Source organism: Rhagoletis pomonella, unplaced genomic scaffold, assembly GCF_013731165.1.
Source record: "Rhagoletis pomonella isolate Grant_MI unplaced genomic scaffold, Rhpom_1.0 Rhpom_scaffold_00013, whole genome shotgun sequence".
Lineage (NCBI taxonomy): Eukaryota > Metazoa > Arthropoda > Insecta > Diptera > Tephritidae > Rhagoletis > Rhagoletis pomonella.
The window spans coordinates 20,143,460-20,164,297 of record NW_023458567.1 but is presented as its reverse complement, the minus strand read 5'-3'; the positions used below and the strand labels follow the sequence as shown (position 1 = coordinate 20,164,297).

The following is a 20,838-nucleotide window of genomic DNA, read 5'->3' as shown; positions in this document are numbered from 1 at the left end:
CTAGTTCTGAGCCAACTGTGAAGTTTAAAGTCTCTAGGTCATCCGGAAGTTGGTTAAAAATTTATTGCAAGATTTGCCACTGACAAACATACATACTTACATACATTCATACAAAGTAAGTTAAATATACGCTTTTAAAAACAAGTAAGCAAAAAACAAAACCGACTTCAAACTAATTTTAGAGTATCGTTAATTTCTTCATGATCCAATGGTCGGATCTAAACCAAATTAGTCTGGGATCACGTCTGAGGTACCACCCTCCTTTTAAAAAATCGGTTAATATTGTCAAAAGTTATGCGGTAACATATGGACATAAATAAAAAAAATATTCCGACGAATTGATAACCTCTCTTTTTTTTTTGAAGTATGCATAAAGGAATTTTCCCACAACTAATACATCTGTATGTGGAAAAGTATGTATGTATGCATGTATATATGAATGAACCAATATAGAACTTTAATATTTCGATTACAAACTATAATCTGATACAAACAAAGCACATACGGTGGCGAAAATAAAAATAGTTACGAGTCATTTTAACAAGTTTTGACTATTTTTCTTTTCTTCATTTAATGTATGTATATTATTTTATTGAAAGTATACCTCGTAACTATGTAATTCCAGATAAAACAAGAAGAAAACAAGAAATTCAAGAAGCTTCAACAAAATTGCATCAAATTTTCTAACTTTTTAATCAGAATTTTTTGAAAAAAATTTGTGTGCAGTTAGTATAATAAAGTACAAGTTTGAAGTGGATAGAAAATACCGTTGATTTTTTGCATTTTTTTTTTGTTGACGGGGTGACGCATAATTTTTTTATATGCACTAAATGCAAACACTTTCAACAATTTCGAATCTTTCTAATTTTTGTACAAAGCATAAAAATTAAATAAACAAACAAAAAATTGCAAAACTTGTTAAAATGTCGCGTCCCTATTTATAATTTTTCACCACTGTACAGCATCATTACTTGTATCGCCAAATAACTGGAAGTTGCATTTTCGAATTAAAAGTCGGCCAATTGCCCATTTTTAGTTAGAAAAAATTACAATTTAGTGTGATGCAGTGATCAAGTCAAGAAATTCAATTTCAAAACCTGATGAAACTGTCTAAAGCTAAGCACAAGTTACGCGTCATCGGGACGTAAACGAAAAATCACAATACACCTTATATGCAGGTATGTAGCACATATTGCTTGTATATACATACATTAGACTGCATCACTCCCCACAAAAAAAAAAATGGTAATGCGTTTCCATTGGAATTATCAAATCTATTAAATTTTAAGACTTGCACCAAAATATTTCGGAAAAATATTAAGATTTACGTGTGCTGGACCGATTTGAATATTCCTCTAAAAACGGAGTTTTTTATGAATAAAAATAGTTTCTTAAAGAATTTTTTTTTTTTTAAATCCCCTCAGATGACAAAACAGTGTAAGCAAGGCGAGTTAATATAGGGTGATAGCAGGAGTACAAAAACAAAAATTTACATGTACATATTCTGTTTTTGCTTTGGCGGCGTAAACTGCAAACAAAATTTTTGAATTTGACACACAAAATCAGCTGATCTAGTAACACCACTTTATATAAATTCGCCAGGAGTTTAAGCTTAAAAAATCTGTATATAAATAATTAAAACAAATTTTCAACGGAATCATAGTAATGAGATTTTTGTACTGTTGTTTAACTTTTTTCAAAGATTGGCTAACTGGACCAAAACTATTCCGATTTAGTCTTATGAGGTATCATTGGAAAGGTATTTTCTCACCATTCAAAGTATGAAAGAGAAAGGTAGGATGAACGAGGGTCATTCCAAGTTGAATTAAGATGTGTCGGTATTTGAAAAAAATAAATAAAAATGGGACGTGAATGAGTTTGTTTTGCGTAGAAATAAAAAGTGTGAGAAAATACCTTTCAACTGATACCGCACAAGTCTAAATCGAAATAGTTTTGACCCAGTTATTCAAGTTTTTAACCGACTTCAAAAGAAGGAGGAGGTGATCAATTCGTCGGAATATTTTTTACTTTAATTTTTTTATGTATGTTGCCGCATAACTTTGGACCACGTGAACCAATTTCGATAATTCCGCTTTTTTTTTGTCGGAAAGGTGGTATCTCAAGGGTAGTCCCTTACTAATTTCTAAAAATAATTCCTAATTTTTTATATGAGAACTGAAGTCGGTTGTGTTTTTTGCTTAAAAATTACTTGTTCTTAAATCAATCTTTGAAAAAAGCTAAAAAAAAATTATCAAAAATCTTCTTATTATGATTCCGTTGCAAAAATTGTTATGCAGATTTTTTAAGCTTAAACTGTTTTATAATCTGAGGGGATTTTTTTCAAAAAGTTCTTTAAGAAACTATTTTTATTCACAAAAAACTCCATTTTTGGAGGTATTTTCAAATCGGTCCAGCTCACGTAAATCTTAATATTTTTCCGAAATATTTTGGTGGACGGACGTCTTCAAACATAATAACTTTTGTAAACCCGGCGGAAAGGCCGCAACTTTTTTCGTGATGCATTCTAATATATGTACATACAAATGTACATATGTACGCAAGGAGGACTACCACTTTTTGTACGATAATGTAAACATTTTGTTGCTAACTGAACTACCAAATAAAGCATAATCACACACTCCCGTAAATATTTCAACACCTGATTCAGCAAATAGCGCACAATCGCAATTCACTGCTGGTTTTTTCACAGAAGGAATGTAATTTGTTTTAAAAATAAATCCAGTGATAGCTAACGAACAGCAACTATTAGTCATTTTGTTTATTCCCTCGAGGAAAGTTTAATTTGGAGGTAATGTAGAAAAATTCCTCTTCGTTGCTCATGAAAACAAAGCAAACTTTTTGATTCAATATTGCTTTTTTTCGCTTCTTAAGGAAAGGAAAGGGAAGTTTGCTCAAGAACTTTTTGAAAAAAAGTTTCACCATGCATTGCATAGACAGCGATTAGAAAAGTTTCCCACTAATGACATCATATTTTAAAAACGAAATTAACTGTCCAATAAAATGGAATGTTTCCATGTTTCTTGGGAAACTTTATAGCATGCATGAAGGAATGTTTCCCTTTCCTAGAGGGGTCACACAAGCCTCTATGTACAAAGAAATTGCGTCAAACGATTAAGTACATAATTGTGAAAGGTGCATTTACTAATTAAAAGCTAAAGAATCGGATTTGGGCATTCTCCATTTCAAATACCTGAGTATGGAAACTAGAGCAATGATTAGCTTTAAAATCTTCTTCCGCAGCCTCGACTTTACATACATATATTAATCAGAAGGAGCTTGCGTGTAAAGACTCACGTTCATACTTCACTGAGGTAAACCAGCAATCTTTTTTCATGGAGAAGTCACCTGTCAGTCCATCAGCTATGAAGTTTTCTGCTATATAGCTGCTACCTACCATCTTTATAAGCTGAATGGCCATGTATTAATATGCACCAAATTTTCTGGATTTCATTTAATCATGTTAGGGCCGTTAAAGCGTCTATTTTAAAGCATAGTTAAATCATTGGTTAAAATTAACTAGAAAAACTTTACAAGAAATGTTCTGTAGTTAAGTTTAACTAACGATTTAACTATACTTTAAAACAGATAAGTTAACGGTCCTAAGTAACTATTATATAAATACATCGACCAAATTAAAACAAACAATTTGGGAAAGTAGGTGCTGCGACTTTTTCGAATAGTCCTGAAAAAATCTCACAAATCCACCCTAAACCTATATACCAAATAATTCTTTTTATTTTCTTTCAATAACACTGTAGGTAAATTTAAAACTTTTGAAATATCACATGGAACTATATTTTGGCCTCTAGATTACGATGTCGTTTTCAGAAAATCCGTACCACGTCCAAATTTTGTGATATTTAGGAGAAAAGTTTTAGAGCTCTGACGGTGAAATTTTCGTCGCTTAAAACACTGCGCTGAGGTTTTGAACTGTTTCTTTGAGCAAAGGTTTTGATAGCTGATCTTACTTAATTGTGACCTTCTTAGTTCAATGGCGTCCACCGTTTTGCCAAATTTGCTCCAGTTTTTGCGATAACTGTACTTGAAAATTTGCTTAAATTTTAACTTTTTTGTTAATAATTCCCTCAGTTTTAAAGTTATTTTACCAAAATTTTGCACGTTACTATTTTTTGATATTACCTTAACTATTTCTGAAAATAATCGAAATCAGTTCACTTAAACATATAGCTCCCTTACAACTGATTGTTCAGATATGTGGTTTTGCTTTATAACTCATATTTTATTTCGTAATTTTTTGTAATTTTATTAATTTGTACACTATTTGGACCTAAACTTGGATTCTTTTTTTTTAATTTCATTCTCGCACGTGTTTGCATATTTTGACAGTTTCTATTGTACGAATGGGTTTTTAACACCGTTTTTTTGCTGTGAAAGCTGTTGTTCGTTAAAGCCAAAGTGAAAGTCTCTCAATATTTTGACGTGATACGGATTTTCTAAAAACGCCATCGTAATCTAGAGGTCAAAATTAAGTTTATCTGTTTGGTCGTTTAGCTGTGATATTTTTGCCTCCCTACTTTGTAATAAATAGGGAACATTTAAAAATTGATTTTTTTTTTAACAAAGTAAGTTTTCCCCACTGTCCGGCCCACTATGTGTGGCATCACATTTGCCTTATATTAAGTTCTGGCCGAAATTTAATTGAGTCAATTAACCTTTTAATTGAGCTACCGCTTTTTGGTGTCAGCAGTCAGCTGCTCGATTAGCTACAGTGATGGAAAAGTTGGTAAAATCGTACCTTTATATAGTTTGAAAGTACATTCGGCACAAACACACCATTTTAGATACATTTGGAAAGTAGTAAAATAACTTTTCAGGAAGTCAGTTCTTATTTTTATTCACATTTCCACGCATTTTCTGGTGTGGATAACTTGTCCAGTAGCCTTCCTGCTTTATCAAGGACCATACAAATTACACAAAAGGTTAATGAAAGTAACGTAACTGTAGTTGTTTACGCCATATACACAAAATACATGTTTTTTCTTTTGCGTAGCGGTAGTGAACTGAATTCGCCTTGGGCTATATGATGTATATAAGCGTTCATTTAGTGGTTTATTTAAAACAAACCATTACTTATATGTACTTATTTATACAATTTTTAAAGCGATTATTAACCGCAATAAATTATTGATTCCCGTACATGGCAAAGTATTGCTACTCACTGGCAAGGGCAGTCACTCCAAATTCATAAAGTCATAGATAATATGCAAGTGTTTTTATTAAGTTATTTCCAAGCTATTTACGTACCATTTGCATTAAGTATGTTGAATTTCCTAAAGGGTATTTTTGTGCACATATCACCTATGCTCATAACTATCATAAATTAATGCAGATAGATAGGAAAGTTGATTCTTAGAAATCGAATTACGTCAAGACTGCAGGAACTTTTGAAAGTTTTATATACAGGCACGCGCTGTCGTATGGGAAAACATATTTTATTTGAGTGCGTTAACACTGATTTCAGTAAATAAAACATATCAAAGAAGCAACGAAAAGGGCCAAAATGCGAGTATAAGAAAGCAAGCATTTCACGAATTTCTAATTAGCACGGGATGATGGTTGTCTCGTCTATAGTTTTTATTTTTTAGTTGTTTTATTTCGTTTATTAAAAGTAGCATAAACTTAACCGGTTTCGAAATACTAACTCAATGAAAATTCCTAAAGAAAGCAAATCATACCAAAAGGCGGCGAGTGAGAATGTGAAATGAAAAAAAAAACATGAAACGGTGAGCATATCTTTGCAAACCGTGCAATCCGTGCACCGTGCAAGGGCTTTGCAAGACTATTATAAATAGGTTAAGTACCAAACTTTTGTAATTTTTGTTAAGAAATCTCCAAAACAGGTTTTGTTAAAGGCACCGATTTCAATTCCTACAATTTGCAGAACATGCCTGGTAACTTGGTTTTGCTCAATTGACACAGAATTCTTATTTGTGTACAATAAAGAAATAGATAAATTTTTTGTGAAAAACATGTACACTGCCGGAACAAAGTATTGGCACAGCAAATTTTTCACAATATATGCAACAATTTTCATTCTAATATTTTCCCGCTAATTTCGCATAAAAATATGATTCATTTTACAACAAAAAACATAAAAATATAATTCCTAAACTTTGTTCAAAACTCGCGAAAATTCAGCAAATTTTCATGAAAATTTTCAACTTTTTAATCAGATTTTTTAGAATTTTTTTGAGTATGAAGATTTGTAGCCCAATCAATTTTAATAATTAATAATTTTAATAAAGTGCAAGTTTTAAGTAGCTAGGAATTGATTTTTGGCAATTTTGTTCACGCAGTCCCTTCCATACAAAAAATTTGTTCGAAAATACTTTATATGGAAGAACAGCAAAACACCTTCAACAAAAACAAAATTCTCAAAAATCAATGCGGTTTTTGATTAACTCCGAACTTGCATTTTTTTACTAGAATTTAATGGGCTGCAAAACTGCATACTTAAAAAATTGTAAAAAATCTGATTAAAAAGTTGAAAATTTGCGAGTTTTGCACAAAGTTTAGGAATTATATTTCTATGTTTTTTGTTGTTGAATGAACCATATTTTTATACAAAATTGGCGGAAAAATATTAGAATAAAAAGTGTTGCATATATTGTGAAAAATTTGCTGTTCCAATACTTTGTTCCGGCAGTGTATGTACTTATGTATTTAGTTTTATTTGTCCTCTGAAAAATAACCCTTTATGTATGTATTTAGTTTTATTTGTCCCCTGAAAAATAACCCTTTCTTTTTCTCAGTTGTTCCCCCCCCAAACCACCAATTTGTTCATATCCCTTTCGGTATTTTTAATCTGGCACCCCTAGTTCCGACAAAAAACGTTATAAAAAGGTATTCGCTTACCAATTTCAGTCGGATATGTCCACAATTGAGGGACTAGTTTTCGTTCACACTGACAGACGGGCATGGCTAAATCGACTAAGCTCGATGTTTTGATCATTTTGGCCCTAAGTTACAATACCATTCTATGTTCATGAAAGGTCTAAAAATATCATGTATTTATTAGCGAGTGTTTGAGTACTTATGTATGGACATACATATGTAGATATTTATGCAATTAATACTTCCATATCAAATTTGTGCAAACAGCGGTCTTCCCAACAAGCCAAAGCCACATAATAAAACAGTAAAGAACCGGGGCCACAAGGGTGCTACGTTGAGAAACTAAACACATTAATGATTTAGCGTCACGGAGAACAAGTGAGTAAAGTAAGCTGCCGGGTGATTGAGGTAAGTGTAAGGGTGGCAACAGGTGTAGCTAGCGACTGACAAGTAAAGTAACTAAATACATAGATATGCACAAAACGTTAAAACAGGCACCAGTTTATTGGCGTGATAAGAAGAGTCCGCTGACGAGGTGGGAGCAGTGATACAAAGCAACGTGACTATTGAAGAAAGAGAATGCGGAAAATGGAGGAAGGTTAGGAATATGTATGTACATATGTTTGTAGCAACTGGTTAAATTTTGCCTCAATGCAGTTATGATTCATCAACCTACAGACGGTTTGCTTAACTTTACTTTTAGGTTTTTCTTTGTTCCAGTTTGTTCAAGTGCACATACATATGTATATCAATGCTTCCTTTATGCTATTAAAAAAAATACATTAAATGGGAAAATCAAACAAAAACTTAAATAAAATGTGTACGACGCACACTGGGGGCCGCCCCATATAAGCGGGTGCTCAAAATCATTTTCTTTCCATTAGACTCGCTTGAACTACCTTTTAAGAGTAAATTTTTGACGTCTTAACCCGTTATTGATCATCCATTAACCTATTGGTGACCCAGTTTTTTGTAATGTTAAATTATTTTATGTTAAGTGCGGACGCTGTGGTGTAGTGGTAAGCAGTGCGCGCTTCCACTCCGCAGCGCCTGGGTTCAAACCTGGTCAAAAATTTAGAAAAAAGGTTTTTTCTTAACAGCGGTCGCTCCTCGCCAGGCAATGGCAAACCTTCGAGTGTATTTCTGCCATGAAAAACATCTTCTCATAAAAATACAATCGCCGTTCGGAGTCGGCGTAAAATTGTAGGTTTCTCCACTTTGTGTGAAAACATCAAAGCGCACCCCACAAATCGGAGAAGAAGCTCGGCCAAACACTAACATATGTGTAAGCGCCAATCTATTATTATTTTGTTAAGTTAATTTGATTTTATTATCATGCAAATTATGAATAATTTAACCCATTGAAGACTTCGACATAATGCATTGATGACCACATTTTAAGCCATTAGTGGCCAATTTTTTATAGTCTTTCCCCAGCTAATTTTATTAAAACTAGCTAAGTTTAGGCTACAATATAATCAGGAAGAACAAGTCCTTTCGATTCGAGGATAGATTTATCAATGAATTCGCTATACTGAGAACTAAGTTAAACGCGATAAAATATAATAACAGTAACAATGTGTGTATTTATTGTAATCACTAGGAAAAAGCATGAAACAGGGGAAGTCATTTATATAGATATCATTTAGATAGTAAAAGATAGAAAATAGATACACCATTTACGTTTCAACGCAAAACATAATGGGATATGTGCATGGTCAAAACAAAGTTGAAAGTAAAAATAGTTTGAGCGCTATGACAGCACTTTTTTAAGAAAAAATTGCCAAAAAAGTCGAAATTATTTTTAGTTTCGTCTTTGATTCGACGATGAACATGCCCCATTATATTTTAAATTTAAAGAGATTTACAAATTAAGCATATCGAATAAGCAAGTAATGTGTAAACGTAAAAACGTTGATTAATTAAAAAATATATATAATATATAATATATAAAAATATAATAAAATAAGTAGTCAAAACTTTTCAATATGCGGGTGTCGTATAGTTATGACAAGCACTATTGAAAGAATTTTGAGTATGCAGTTTTGTAACCCATATTATTGTAGTACATTAAAGTGCAAGTTTGAAGTAGCTAGGACTTACGTTTTTCCTTACGAAGTATGCTCGACAATTTTTTTATATGGAGAAAATTAACCATGAATCAATAATAAAAGGTTTGCTTAGAAAACAGTTTCCTTGCTCTCCCTTGACAAAATCGGCTTCCTTAGCAAGGCACTGTGTGGGGGTTCGGGTGTGTGTGCAAAGCTTTTGTAAGGGAGTTAAGGGAGTGTCAAAACTCTAATGTCACTAGTGAGCAAACCTTTAATTATTGAATCATGAAAATGAACGTACTCAAAATCTTTTTTAAGAATCTATTCCTCGATAATTTTTATCAATTTTTGGCGACCTGGGTCAGCTAGGACGTTAATTAATTTCGTCTAACACTGGTAAATATTATTCAGGAATTAGGAACTATTTAGGTGTTTTTAAGGGCCACCATATTTAATTTTGGTGGAAACTCGGTTTCCGAGAAATTCGCAGCTAGTTCGAAAACACCCTTTCTTAGAAAACTTTTCAAAACGCCCTATTTCAGAATTTGATTGAAAAACGCCCTATCTCAGAAAACTTTTCAAGAACGCCCTATTTCGGAGTTCGGTTCAAAAACGCCTATACTTATCAGCTGCCGATTCAAAAACGCCGCACCTCAGCACATTTTGAATACATATATTTTCATTTGAGATAGGGCATTTTTGAACCGAATTCTGTAGGGCGTGTTCTCTTGATATGGTGTTTTTCTATAATAATTTGAAATAGGGCGTTTTTCAATTAAAATTTTGAAGTAGGGCATTCTTGAAAAGTTTTCTGAGATAGGGCGTTTTCGAACTGGCTGCCGAAATATATATGTAGGTCGATCTTCCAGTAAACAGTCGATTTGAAATCACTTTAAACTTAATAAATTTTTAGTTTAGATTTATGTACGCAAGAGGAAATGGAAGTTCCCTAAAGTACCTAAAAGAAAATCCTCAAAAGTCAATCATTCTACATATATGCAATTCATGATACAAAATAAAATAAATATTTGTAAAATGTATGCAATTAATGTGCTGTTTTAGCTCCGAATATCTAGAATAGTGGTGGCAAACTATCGATGGCACTATCGAAAGTATCGATGGCGACCACTATCGGCCATATTTGAAGTTAGATACTATCGATACTATCGATACTATCGAGGAATTGCCATATCTATGTATGATTTTTATGTACCATATCTACTTATATTGAAACGCGTTTGTGTGAAATTTTTTATAATACTCGTGCGGATAGTGTAACAAAATATGGACAAATAGCTAACTCACAATGTAAAAGGTAGCGTGTTTGTTATAGATATGTTTATATAGCATGTATTTCATTATAAGTAATAACTCTTACAGAAATCTAGAGCTTAACTTAACTTTTTGTACGAAAAAATCTCCACATAAAATCATAAATGTAATGTTAAAGTTTTATAAGTAAATAAACAAGAATTTAAGTAAAATAATGAACAATTTATAGTGCCGCAACATATTTTTTTTTTTCTTTAAAGCTTATTAATTAAAAAAAAAAGCCCAGCTTATTGTCTAACGAAAAACATGTACATAAATCCCAATTTCGAACTGTGTGCAACAATTAAAAAAAAATGAATTTTGAGAAAAATGTTTGGTATGCAATTGTATTTAAATTTTAATTTTAGAATAGAAAACAATGTCACGCATTTTCTTCTATACAAAGAAGTTCGTTTTTATATGGAAGAGAATGTGTGACACTGATAGCAAAAAAAAATTGTCAAAAATCAGCGAGGTTATTCAGCAACATGAAATCCTGCAATTTATTATATTATTTGTTATTTAAATAAATGAATTCATATTAACTTCAAACGTAATTTTTACGTATTTTTACTGCATTCAAATTAAAAAAATGCATCTACACTAACGAGACTATCAACGGCAGCGCACTATCGAGACTATCGATGGCAGCGCACTATCGAAAAAAATGAGTATCGGCACAATCATTAGTGACCCAAAAAACTATCATCAACTATCGATGGTGTCCACTACACAGAAAGTTGTTTTCTGCAAAATTTGTTCAGCCCCTTTTCTTCGGCAACGCAGAAAGGAGAATTCTACTCAGTGAGGGTTATAATCCCTAAGTGCGGCCGAAGACCGCCTACGCAAGAAGGTGCTCTCTACAAAAGGTGTTCAGCCCCTCTTCTTGGGCAACAGAGAAAGGAGTACTGAGCGTTATAATCGTTTTGGAAAAAATCCAATTTTCCGCTGTTTTCAAACAGCTCCCAAGGGATCTTTACGGGTGGAGGGGGGTGAGGGGTGACTTTTCATAAAGCGGCGTCCATCCTCTTTCGTTTAGGGGGGTTTGGGGAGCCACGCCCCCTCCCCCTCCAGCCCTAACCCCTAAATCGTTGTACAAATAGCTAAAGATTTCCCCAACTAAATAATTATCAATCAAGGTAAACTTACATTATCGAAAATACGGCGTGCCCGTCGCCGATCGTCCGGTTCAACGCCCGCTGGCGCTGATTGAGTACGGTTTAAAGGGATAACTTCCATATCAATTGTGTCTTGTCGTCGTGGCGGTGGACGTGAAGGTGTCGGTTTTTGACCTTGCTGTACTCGTTCCGACGGCACTTGTGGATATAGACCGTTTTCCACGTCTCGTTGTGACTGTTGGCGCTTCGTTATTGGACCAGACATTTTATCTGCGCAAATTATTTATAATAGCAAATTAACAAAACAGTTTAATATATGTAGTATGCACATACGTTTAGTATGTACTAATTATGGGTGTGTTTTTAGTAGGTTTGTTTGTGATGAAACTCAAGAGGATTTCGCCGGTAGAAGTAGCACTCAAAGCAAATATATTATATTTTGTTTTAACAAGTACTCTATTTATTTTATGAGTATGTACAGTATACATATTTCCCGCGCTTTAGTTTTATATTCCTCTATCACAGCGATAACAAATGTTGTATATCTTTTATTATTGCCTATTATACAAAAATGTAAAAGCATAAAACGCAATTTTGTTCACTTTGAAACGCTTTCTCTTCACCAATTAGACTTCCTAGCCACACAAAATAAACAGCACTGATATACTCTTTTTCTAACTTACAGTTTTGCTAATATAATGCTTATCAAACTTTTTAACTTTTATTTTATCGACTATTAAAATCTATATACAATTAAATCATGTAGTAATTATCCTAACCAGAGAACAAAATAAAATTTACTAACGTAAAAAACACCTTGCACTAGACAACCACTAAAAAAAATACCCGTTCACGATAAACGCAAACAACCGACTGAATGAATTGCTGATTCATCAAATGGCCCGGTATCAGGGTTCGGAGAACAATAATTCGAAGCGCACTGAATTTAAAAAAGAAAGTAGCACAAAATTTTTCGCAGCGGATTTTGGGTTCTTTTTTTATTAGCAAACATATACATATGTACATTTTTTACTAAAAACAAAGGATACGGTTTAGTTATTTGTATAACGACTTTGGGTTGCTGTGCCTTTTCATAAAGCGAGATCCATGTGCTTTCGTTCAATCCTCATATAAAATTGCAAACCTCTTAGGTATAAAGATGTAAACCAAATTAGTATGGAAAAAAAGGAGTTAAAGAAATCGGTTAACGTGGTGCAAAGTTATGCGGTAACATACATTAAAAAAACTCGACGAGTTGATAATCTTCTTTCAGTGAAGTCAAGTCGGTTAATAATAACATCAAGGAACGTAGATAACAAGAAGGGACAAGTCGTTATAATTGTGGCGATAGTGCGTTTTTCCCTAGTGCGTTTTTTAATTGGATGAAAAGAGAAGGCACGCCCCTGTTGCGCACTTGCCACAATTATAACGAGTTGTCCCTTTTTGTTATCCACGTTCTTTGTTAACATTAAATTTTGCTCAAAATTGATACGATCTACTGCAATTGCAGCAGAGTCCGAATGCTGCTTGGTATCCATTTACAGTAGCTACACACGACGAGCATATCCGCGCACATGCCCACATGCTCGTCGTTTGTAGGGCGGTTTGCGAGCATGCTCGCCAAAAATCTAAAAATTTTGATTTTCAGCGAGCATGCTCGTCGTTTGTAGCGTGGTTTGCGAGCATCGCATTGATGCTTGCTGTGTGCACATCGCGGATAAATGCATCCAAGCCATGTGCGTTAATTGAATTTTTGATAAATGAGGCTAAATTACTATATGTATATGTATGTACATACATATAAGTAAAATATAAATAAATTTAAGTAACACATACATAAAAAACCCTAACAGCCAGTTTCACCAAATTATTTAAGTGAAAATTACTTTAATTTCGGTTTCACCAATCAATTTTAATTTTGATTTAAGTGACCTATGCTCTGCACTTAAATAAAAGTTAAATCAGAATAACCACACTCAGAGGTGTTACACGTTTAATCACCTGATCATTGTGCATCTGCTGCTTACTTGTATACCAGCCCTGCTTTTACAACACAGCGTGCCAAAGCTTTCAAAAGCTCTCAGTACAAATGAAAGCGAAAGCTAGTCCTAGTCTGTTTTACAACCACTTTTTACTCACTTAAATAAATAGTTTATTGAAACTGAAAATAATTAAAATGAGATTTAAATAAAAAATTAAATTAAAGTTAATTTCCACTTAAATAGTTTGGTGAAACTGGCTGTAAGTCATAAGTATTTCAATTGCATCATCCGCGTCTTTCCTTTCCATGTTTACGCTTTGAGTACAAAATCACTTATGAGCCGCTCGCCGTCTGTAGCAAACGACAGCCAGCATGTTGGCGCACATGTGCGCGGATATGCTCGTCGTGTGTATCTACTGTAATGTATTTGGGTTCATTGCAGTTAGTGTTGCCAGTTTTCGTTTGGAAAAGCACTATAAGCCCAAAAAACGCGTTTTTTCTCGAAAAAAGCCTCAAAATACCATTGGAGTATTTTGTATGCATGAAAAATGTCATTGTAGGGATGCCGATCCAAATTAATAACAGGCTTATGGGCTGTTTTTGCTTACGCGTAAAAGCACATTTATAGAGAAGGTGCAAACTGAAAGTGGAAACTATTCGCGGACGAAAAATTAACAGCGTTAGAAAAGTTCAACGCCGAAATGTAAAAATTCTGTTGAATTTAATGTTATAACATAATAAAATGTTGAGCAACATAAAATCTGCTCTTCTTCGTGTTGCGAGCAAATAAACGAACATATGGCAAATCTAATTTTTATTAATTTGTAATTTTTGTTACATTTTTTAACTTGTTCTCTTTTTGTGAAGATGCAAATACAATTTAATAAAATTATAGTTTTGCATAAAATTTACACATATACATATGTACATGTATGTACACTGGCAATCAAAAGTGAGTGCATGGTGTTTTTTGTTTAATATTTGCAATGTTTTTCCAGTTAAAATATTTTTGTTATTTTTTTTATAAAAATGTGGTTCATGCTTTAATTAAAACTACATAAGTCAAACTTTCAAACTTTACACAGAACATAGAAAAATTCAACGAATTCTCGTCTAAATTTTGACCTGTTTAATCTGAGATTTTAGAAAAATTTTGAGTACGCAGATAGATTGGTTTTTTAATTCTAGTGGAACCAGATCAAGTTTTAAGCGGCTAAAAAATCGGGTTGATTTTTAATGATTTTTTATTGCTGACGGCTTTTTGCACTTTTTACCAAATAAAAGGGAATTTCTTGTAGAATAAAATGCGCATGACCGTTTGCAAACAAATAAAAAAAAATTATCGCTATTTTTTACAAATTGCACTTGCTATATGCATAAAACCGCAATTCCCGTCGAAAATAACATAAAAGTTTAACTTAAAAACATTGCAAATATTAAACAAAAAACAGGATGCACTCACTTTGCCAGTTTACATACATATTTGTGTTTAAAATTAACTACTTATGAAATAATTTTTGTGGAACGAACGTATACATACTTGCGCTTTCTAAAAATGGGGATAAAAATTGGATTCGCATAAAATTTTAATTCCAATAACTAATATTTTAGTGAAAACATTTACAATAAAGCTTTCAGTAACTTTTGGCAAATTTGAGCGATTATGTGAAATTATGCATGCGTTATTTATATTATTTTAAATAAAGCTAATAGTAAAATTTAAAATCGAATATGGATATGACAATTAAAAAAAAAAAAATTAAATTTATTACTTGGTCCGTCCGGGATTTGAACCAAGACAAACGGCGAGACGCCAAAAAGTCGCGTCGCCTCTAGCATACGCACCACAGTACATCATTCAAATTCCAATCTCTAAATCACTACATATATGAAATTCTTCATATATTCAAAAAGACAAACGAATAAATATGTATGCATTAATAAATGTGAATATGTGCATACATATGTACGATTGTTCTGCTTTCGTCTTCCCCTCGCCGTCCTCCATCCACAGACAAATTATTAAATTTCTGCGAATTGCCACGACGCCACCAAAATTAACCCTTGGTTGACGAAATATTTAGGTTTTCGCATAAGTTTACATTTAATAAAGCCATATTCGTACATTTTATATGGAGAAGAATATTAATTAATTTAAAATTATGCATGTAACCATGTTCTCGACGATACATGTAACTTTCATCAAGATTAACCAGAAAAATTGTGCTTCATTAACAGTTGGAACCAGCTGAAACCAAAAAAACTATGTCCGCAAAATGGGTTAAAAACCAACTGGAATTGACATTTTTTACACGCATACATGCATACATTCATATACACATGTACAGTGGAGTAGCACTAGCTTGGACATTGCATTGCTTGTACTTTGATGTGTTTGAATCTTTTATGGTACCCCTGCAAAAAATGGGACTAATCCGGGATGACTCCGGGAGCAATCGCAAAGGAGCATGCGACTAATACCACTTTTGATCTCTTTATATGGAATGAACTGATCGCTTTTGTTCGAGCATGTCCTATGAAGAGACTAATTGTTCACCTTTATACCCAAACGGGTATAAAAAGCGACTAGTCACTTTTAAAAAATAAAAATAAAAATTTGAGCCAGCTGAGATTCGAACCGAGGTGCTCAGTTTTGTTAGGCGAATACTCTCTCTGTGTGCCAACGCCCCACATGAAATTTCATTGACTAAGTGCGTACATATCATTAAATCGTTAATAGTACCCGTTAGAGATGAGTTGGGGACTAATTGATCTCCAATTATACCGATAAGAGATGAGTCGAGACTAATTGACCTCCATTAGTACCCGTATGAGACTAGCTGAGACCAATTAATGCCCAATTGAACCCGATTGAGAGTAATCTCGGAATACTCTCTTTAGAGATTAGTCGCACAATTTTTTGCAGGGACTGAAGATTTGCTTACGGATGAAAAATATTAAAAATCGTCCGTGCATATATGTAAATATACTTTTATAAACGCTTTGAAGTATAGAAATTTTTAATATTAAAAAATAAATAAAATAATTTTTTTGTATATATGTAAATGGTGTTCAAGGCACATTGACCCACCTGTACAAAAATCGTGGTGCGTCATGGACAAACATTTTACAATTTCGGACCGAAAAATGTGAAAACGAGCTAAGTTGCCACGTTACATCTGTGAACTTCCGATAAAACCACATATGTTTGTGATTTTAGAAGTTTTGATTTTATTAAAAAAAAATTAATGTATTTTCCTGCAGAAAACGTACACTTTTATTTAATGTTTATTAAAATGACACTTTAAAATACTAGTTAATGATTGAAGTATTGGTATGGAACAAAGAAATAGAGCGTTTTGTCAAAAATTACCAAAAATTACCAAAAATTGCCAAGATTCGAGATAACTTATTTTACTGGTTATAGAGAAATAATTGCCACTTTTCACTTGGCTGGCCGAGATTTCTTCATTTTAAGATTTTAGAATTTTTGTGTCGGATTGACAAAGTTGCGCTTGTTGGTGATGAATTTGCGGGGAGATGTGCTGCGGTTGTTTTTATGAATGAATTTACTTGGCCTTGAGAAATATGCGCATGCGTTTATGAATGAAATAGTTATTGTTGTATTTGAATATGCGCGTAATTATGTAAGTGTGTATGTATGCTGCCGTGAGTTGTACATATCTACATTTGTATATATGTGCGTGGTACTTAGACAGCAATATGCACGTATGTATGGATGTACTTATATATGCATGCAAAAACGTTGTCAATTAATGGAGCATGTAGTACATATAGATACATATATGTATGCGTGGGAAATGCATTTTCATTTGACTCCAAAACTATTGGGGCATATTAGTAGACGAAATAAAGTCGACTCTTAAGTTAAAGTTTGTCAGCCCCAAATAAGAAGAAAGTTAGTATGTACTTACATATATGTAATATTATGTGCAGGTGCAAGAACGTTATCAATAAATGATTTTGGAGTATGTGTATGGGGTACATATTTACATATGTAAGTACATACATACATACATTCAGCTGCCATCAACAAATTATGTTTATTTATTTTTAATGATTTTCATTTAAAATATAATTCAATCTGGAACAGAAACCACAATAATAAAAGTTTAAAAGCTTGCACAAATTGCAAAAAAATGAATCAACCTTCAAGAAATGGTCATCCAAATTTTTTATTTGAATATTTAATATATTTTCGGGTATGCAGTATTGTAGTCCATTCAATTATATTATAAGAAAGTGCAGGTTTCAAGTTGTTAAAAATTACCGTTGATTTTTTAGATTTTTTTGTTGGGGTGTTGCTGTTTATTTTTCATTCAAAAAAAAAATTGGTTTATGTGTTATATGGAAGAAAATGCGAACACCCTCCACAAAAAAAAATTCTAAGAAATCAACGGTAATCTTTAACAACTTGAAACTTGGACTTTAGTGTACTTGATTGAATGGACTACAAAGCTGCATACCCGAAAATTTTCTAAATATTCTAACTAAAAATTTTTAAATTTTTATAACAATTTTTTGAAGTTTGATTAATTATTTTGCAAATTGTGCAAGCTTTTAAACTTTTATTATTGTGGTTTCTGTTATAGATTGAATTATATTTTAAAGGAAATTATTAAAAATAAATAAATAAACATAATTTGTAAACAATATCATTTTGAATTTCGTTGCTAATTAGTTGATCGCGTCTGTATGTACTACAAGCATCCATATGCGCATGCCTGGGAAATGGATTTGCATTTTACTCCAGAACTATTACCTATTTACAAATAATATCTACGAGTATTGCAGTAAAACTCAAAAACAACTTTGAAGTTAACAAGAGCATTGTTTTGTAAATTTTTTTTTTAATGCGTCCATCTTTAAAGTGAGTATGTGAAAAAACCAATTTTATCATTTTTTTTAACTAACATGCATTTTTACTATTTACATAATATAATACTCGTACAAGAAGCGAACTTTAACAGATGCTTTTTAAGTTTTTAGCAACATTAACTACTGAATAAATTATATTTAACAAATGGTTTTGCAGAAATGCAAATCAGTAATTGTAACTAATATAAAAGTACATTTAATATAATTTAACTATATTAATTTATTTAATTTTATAAAAAAAATATACATGAATACGTTTCTGCATTCACCTGCAACCAAGCAACACATAGCCAGACACTTGCAACAAATATAACATTATCATAACAGAAATTTACATTTTTCTCTGTTAACTCTTCTTGAAATGTTAATCGCGCTGTGGTGATATTCCATGGATTTATTTTTCAGCCAAACAATTTTACGTTCCAAATGTAACTAAGTCATATTGGCGCCCTCTGTGGGTGGCAAAGTATTTTCATTGCCAATAACGCCACCTCTTGGTATCCGTATGGGCTAGAAAGCTGAACGGTTCGCTGGACGGCGCCATCTATCGTTGCGAACTTAACACTTTTTACAACTGATGACGCCACAAACGCTACGCGGGGGATTTGATTGCTAGATAGTCTGCAATAAGCGCCACCATTCGCTATCCAGCCACTGAATTTTAGAACAATGCGAAATATTTCTCACGCTAGAGTTCCACTGCATGACATTTTGCTACTGTGAAAAATCCGTTTCCATGGGAAACGCAGACAAACAGCAGAAAATTGTAAACAAAGTATTGAACGCCAAATAATCGCAAACGAAAACACTAAAATTTTGCTTCAGCATAAGAAATGTTTCACAAATTACCAAAACACACGGGCATTTACAACATTCGTGACAATATTGAGTTCCTAGAATTTGATGTGCATTTCCGCCACATCAACTCGCTGCTAACTTTACCAAAATTTGAGCCCAGTCGCAATAACACCAACAAAAGTGCTGCTAAGGAAGGAGAACGACACCAACAGTCGGAGAAGGACAATGTGATCTGCGTAACACGCATCCGGTGGCAGCAGAAACTACTTAGCCCCAGTGAAGCTGAGCTGTATAAAGATGCACGGAATTGTGTGACCGAAACCCATAAAGAGTATCACCAATGGCTTATAGAGGACGATGTGCCAACAGAAACTTCAAGCGGTGGAGCGGCTTCAAACGATGTCAGCAAACGGGGAAAGCGAAAGAAACGTCAGAAGCGTCAGAAGAAGTCGGGAAAGGTGGAGGAGAGAGCGCAATCGCGTTGGGGTCAAATTTTTACCTATGTGCATGAAGATCACTTTACACCGCATGGCTCTGACCATGTGACGACTGGAAGCGGCGCTGAACAACACTCCAATACGCTTGCATCTGCCCCTGAGCCACTACAGCTAATGTATGTGTACGCCGCACTAACCCCCGACACACAACTACTCTCGCTTGCTTGGCATCCGCAGATGCGTCAATTACGCATCTATCCCGACTTCAACGACTTCGAAGTGAATCCTTACTATATCGAAATCGATACGGATTATAGACATCTATATGCCTACGCTGTGCATAACGTCTCGCAGCGCAGACGCCTTACAAATCCTGCACCATTTCTGCAGCTACCCGAATTGGCCACACACTGGCAGGAGGAGCGTGATTTAAGCGATTTGTTTGCAATGCCGCCAAAGCGCACCACACGCGTTGCGTTGCTATTTGAATTGCGTACGGCCAGCGGTTTCAGCTATGACAACATACACGCACGCTACCACATACAATTACCGCCGCATACGCTACTCGAAGAGGGTCTTCTCCACGCCAGCACGCACGGTTGTTCGCCCAGCTACACCAATGGAGAATGTTACTTTGGCTACAATTGGCAACTGACGGTGCTTTGCGAGGAGGAATTTAATACGGCGCATCTGCTGCACATCTACTTTGAACTCATCTCCATCGACAGCTGGGAGCGTGAGCGTGTCGAGGGCTATGCGCACTATTCTACATTTCTGCTGGCCGGCTGGAATTCGGTGAAGCTACAGTGTTTGCGACCTGCTGAGAGCTTACTGGACTCATTCTCGCGCTATTTGATTGGCGGTCGGCGCAAATTTGATTACATGCGCTTCTACACAGATACGAATGAAGATGATGAGCCTATGCAATGCCGCTATGGTTGTCGTATGGAAAGCACCGGAGAGCTTGAGCTCACTTGTCAGCGTTTCACGCAACGTAACTGTGAATTGCTGCAACCATGTCCGAATAGAACGAGTGGAATGACACTGGATGATATAATGCTCGCATACCGAGAGGCGCGCAGACGTCTCGAAGCGGTGGTGCTAAAGTGATTTATAACTTTTCGAAAGAAGAAATTGAATAAAAGATTTCGCAAACAAAAATATACATGCATAAGTCGAAAGGAGACCTCACTGTTGGCATCCGAAAAGTATGTTTGCAAGGAGCACTGAAATTCCGCAGTTATAATTCTAGCTTCTCACTCCGCGACACCAGCCGGGACACACGGTGTACACACTTAAGCATTTCCTGAATTGTTCATTGTAATATAACTAAACACTATTTTGGAACCGGCAACTGTAAATAAACA

The 20,838-nt window shown here is 34.1% G+C and overlaps 2 protein-coding genes across 5 annotated transcripts in view; one reads left to right on the top strand and one right to left on the bottom strand.

Annotated features, from left to right (window-relative positions):
• The window catches only part of LOC118748946 (protein rhomboid-like), a 74,268-nt gene extending 62,027 nt beyond the window's left edge, over nt 1-12,241 (bottom strand). The window contains exons 1-2 of one of the 4 annotated variants that reach the window (XM_036483705.1): nt 12,162-12,241; nt 11,388-11,626 (exon numbers count right to left, since the gene is read on the bottom strand). In XM_036483705.1, the coding sequence (XP_036339598.1) occupies nt 11,388-11,621 (234 nt within the window). In that variant the 5' untranslated portion in view covers nt 11,622-11,626; nt 12,162-12,241. The other 3 variants (XM_036483706.1, XM_036483707.1, XM_036483704.1) reach the window with 3 other exon arrangements.
• Nucleotides 12,242-18,826: 6,585 nt separating this feature from the next.
• Nucleotides 18,827-20,838, top strand: LOC118748260 (Meckel syndrome type 1 protein homolog). Its single transcript, XM_036482635.1, has one exon. The coding sequence runs from the start codon at nt 19,070-19,072 to the stop codon at nt 20,579-20,581; it is 1,512 nt and encodes a 503-aa protein (XP_036338528.1). The 5' UTR covers nt 18,827-19,069; the 3' UTR covers nt 20,582-20,838.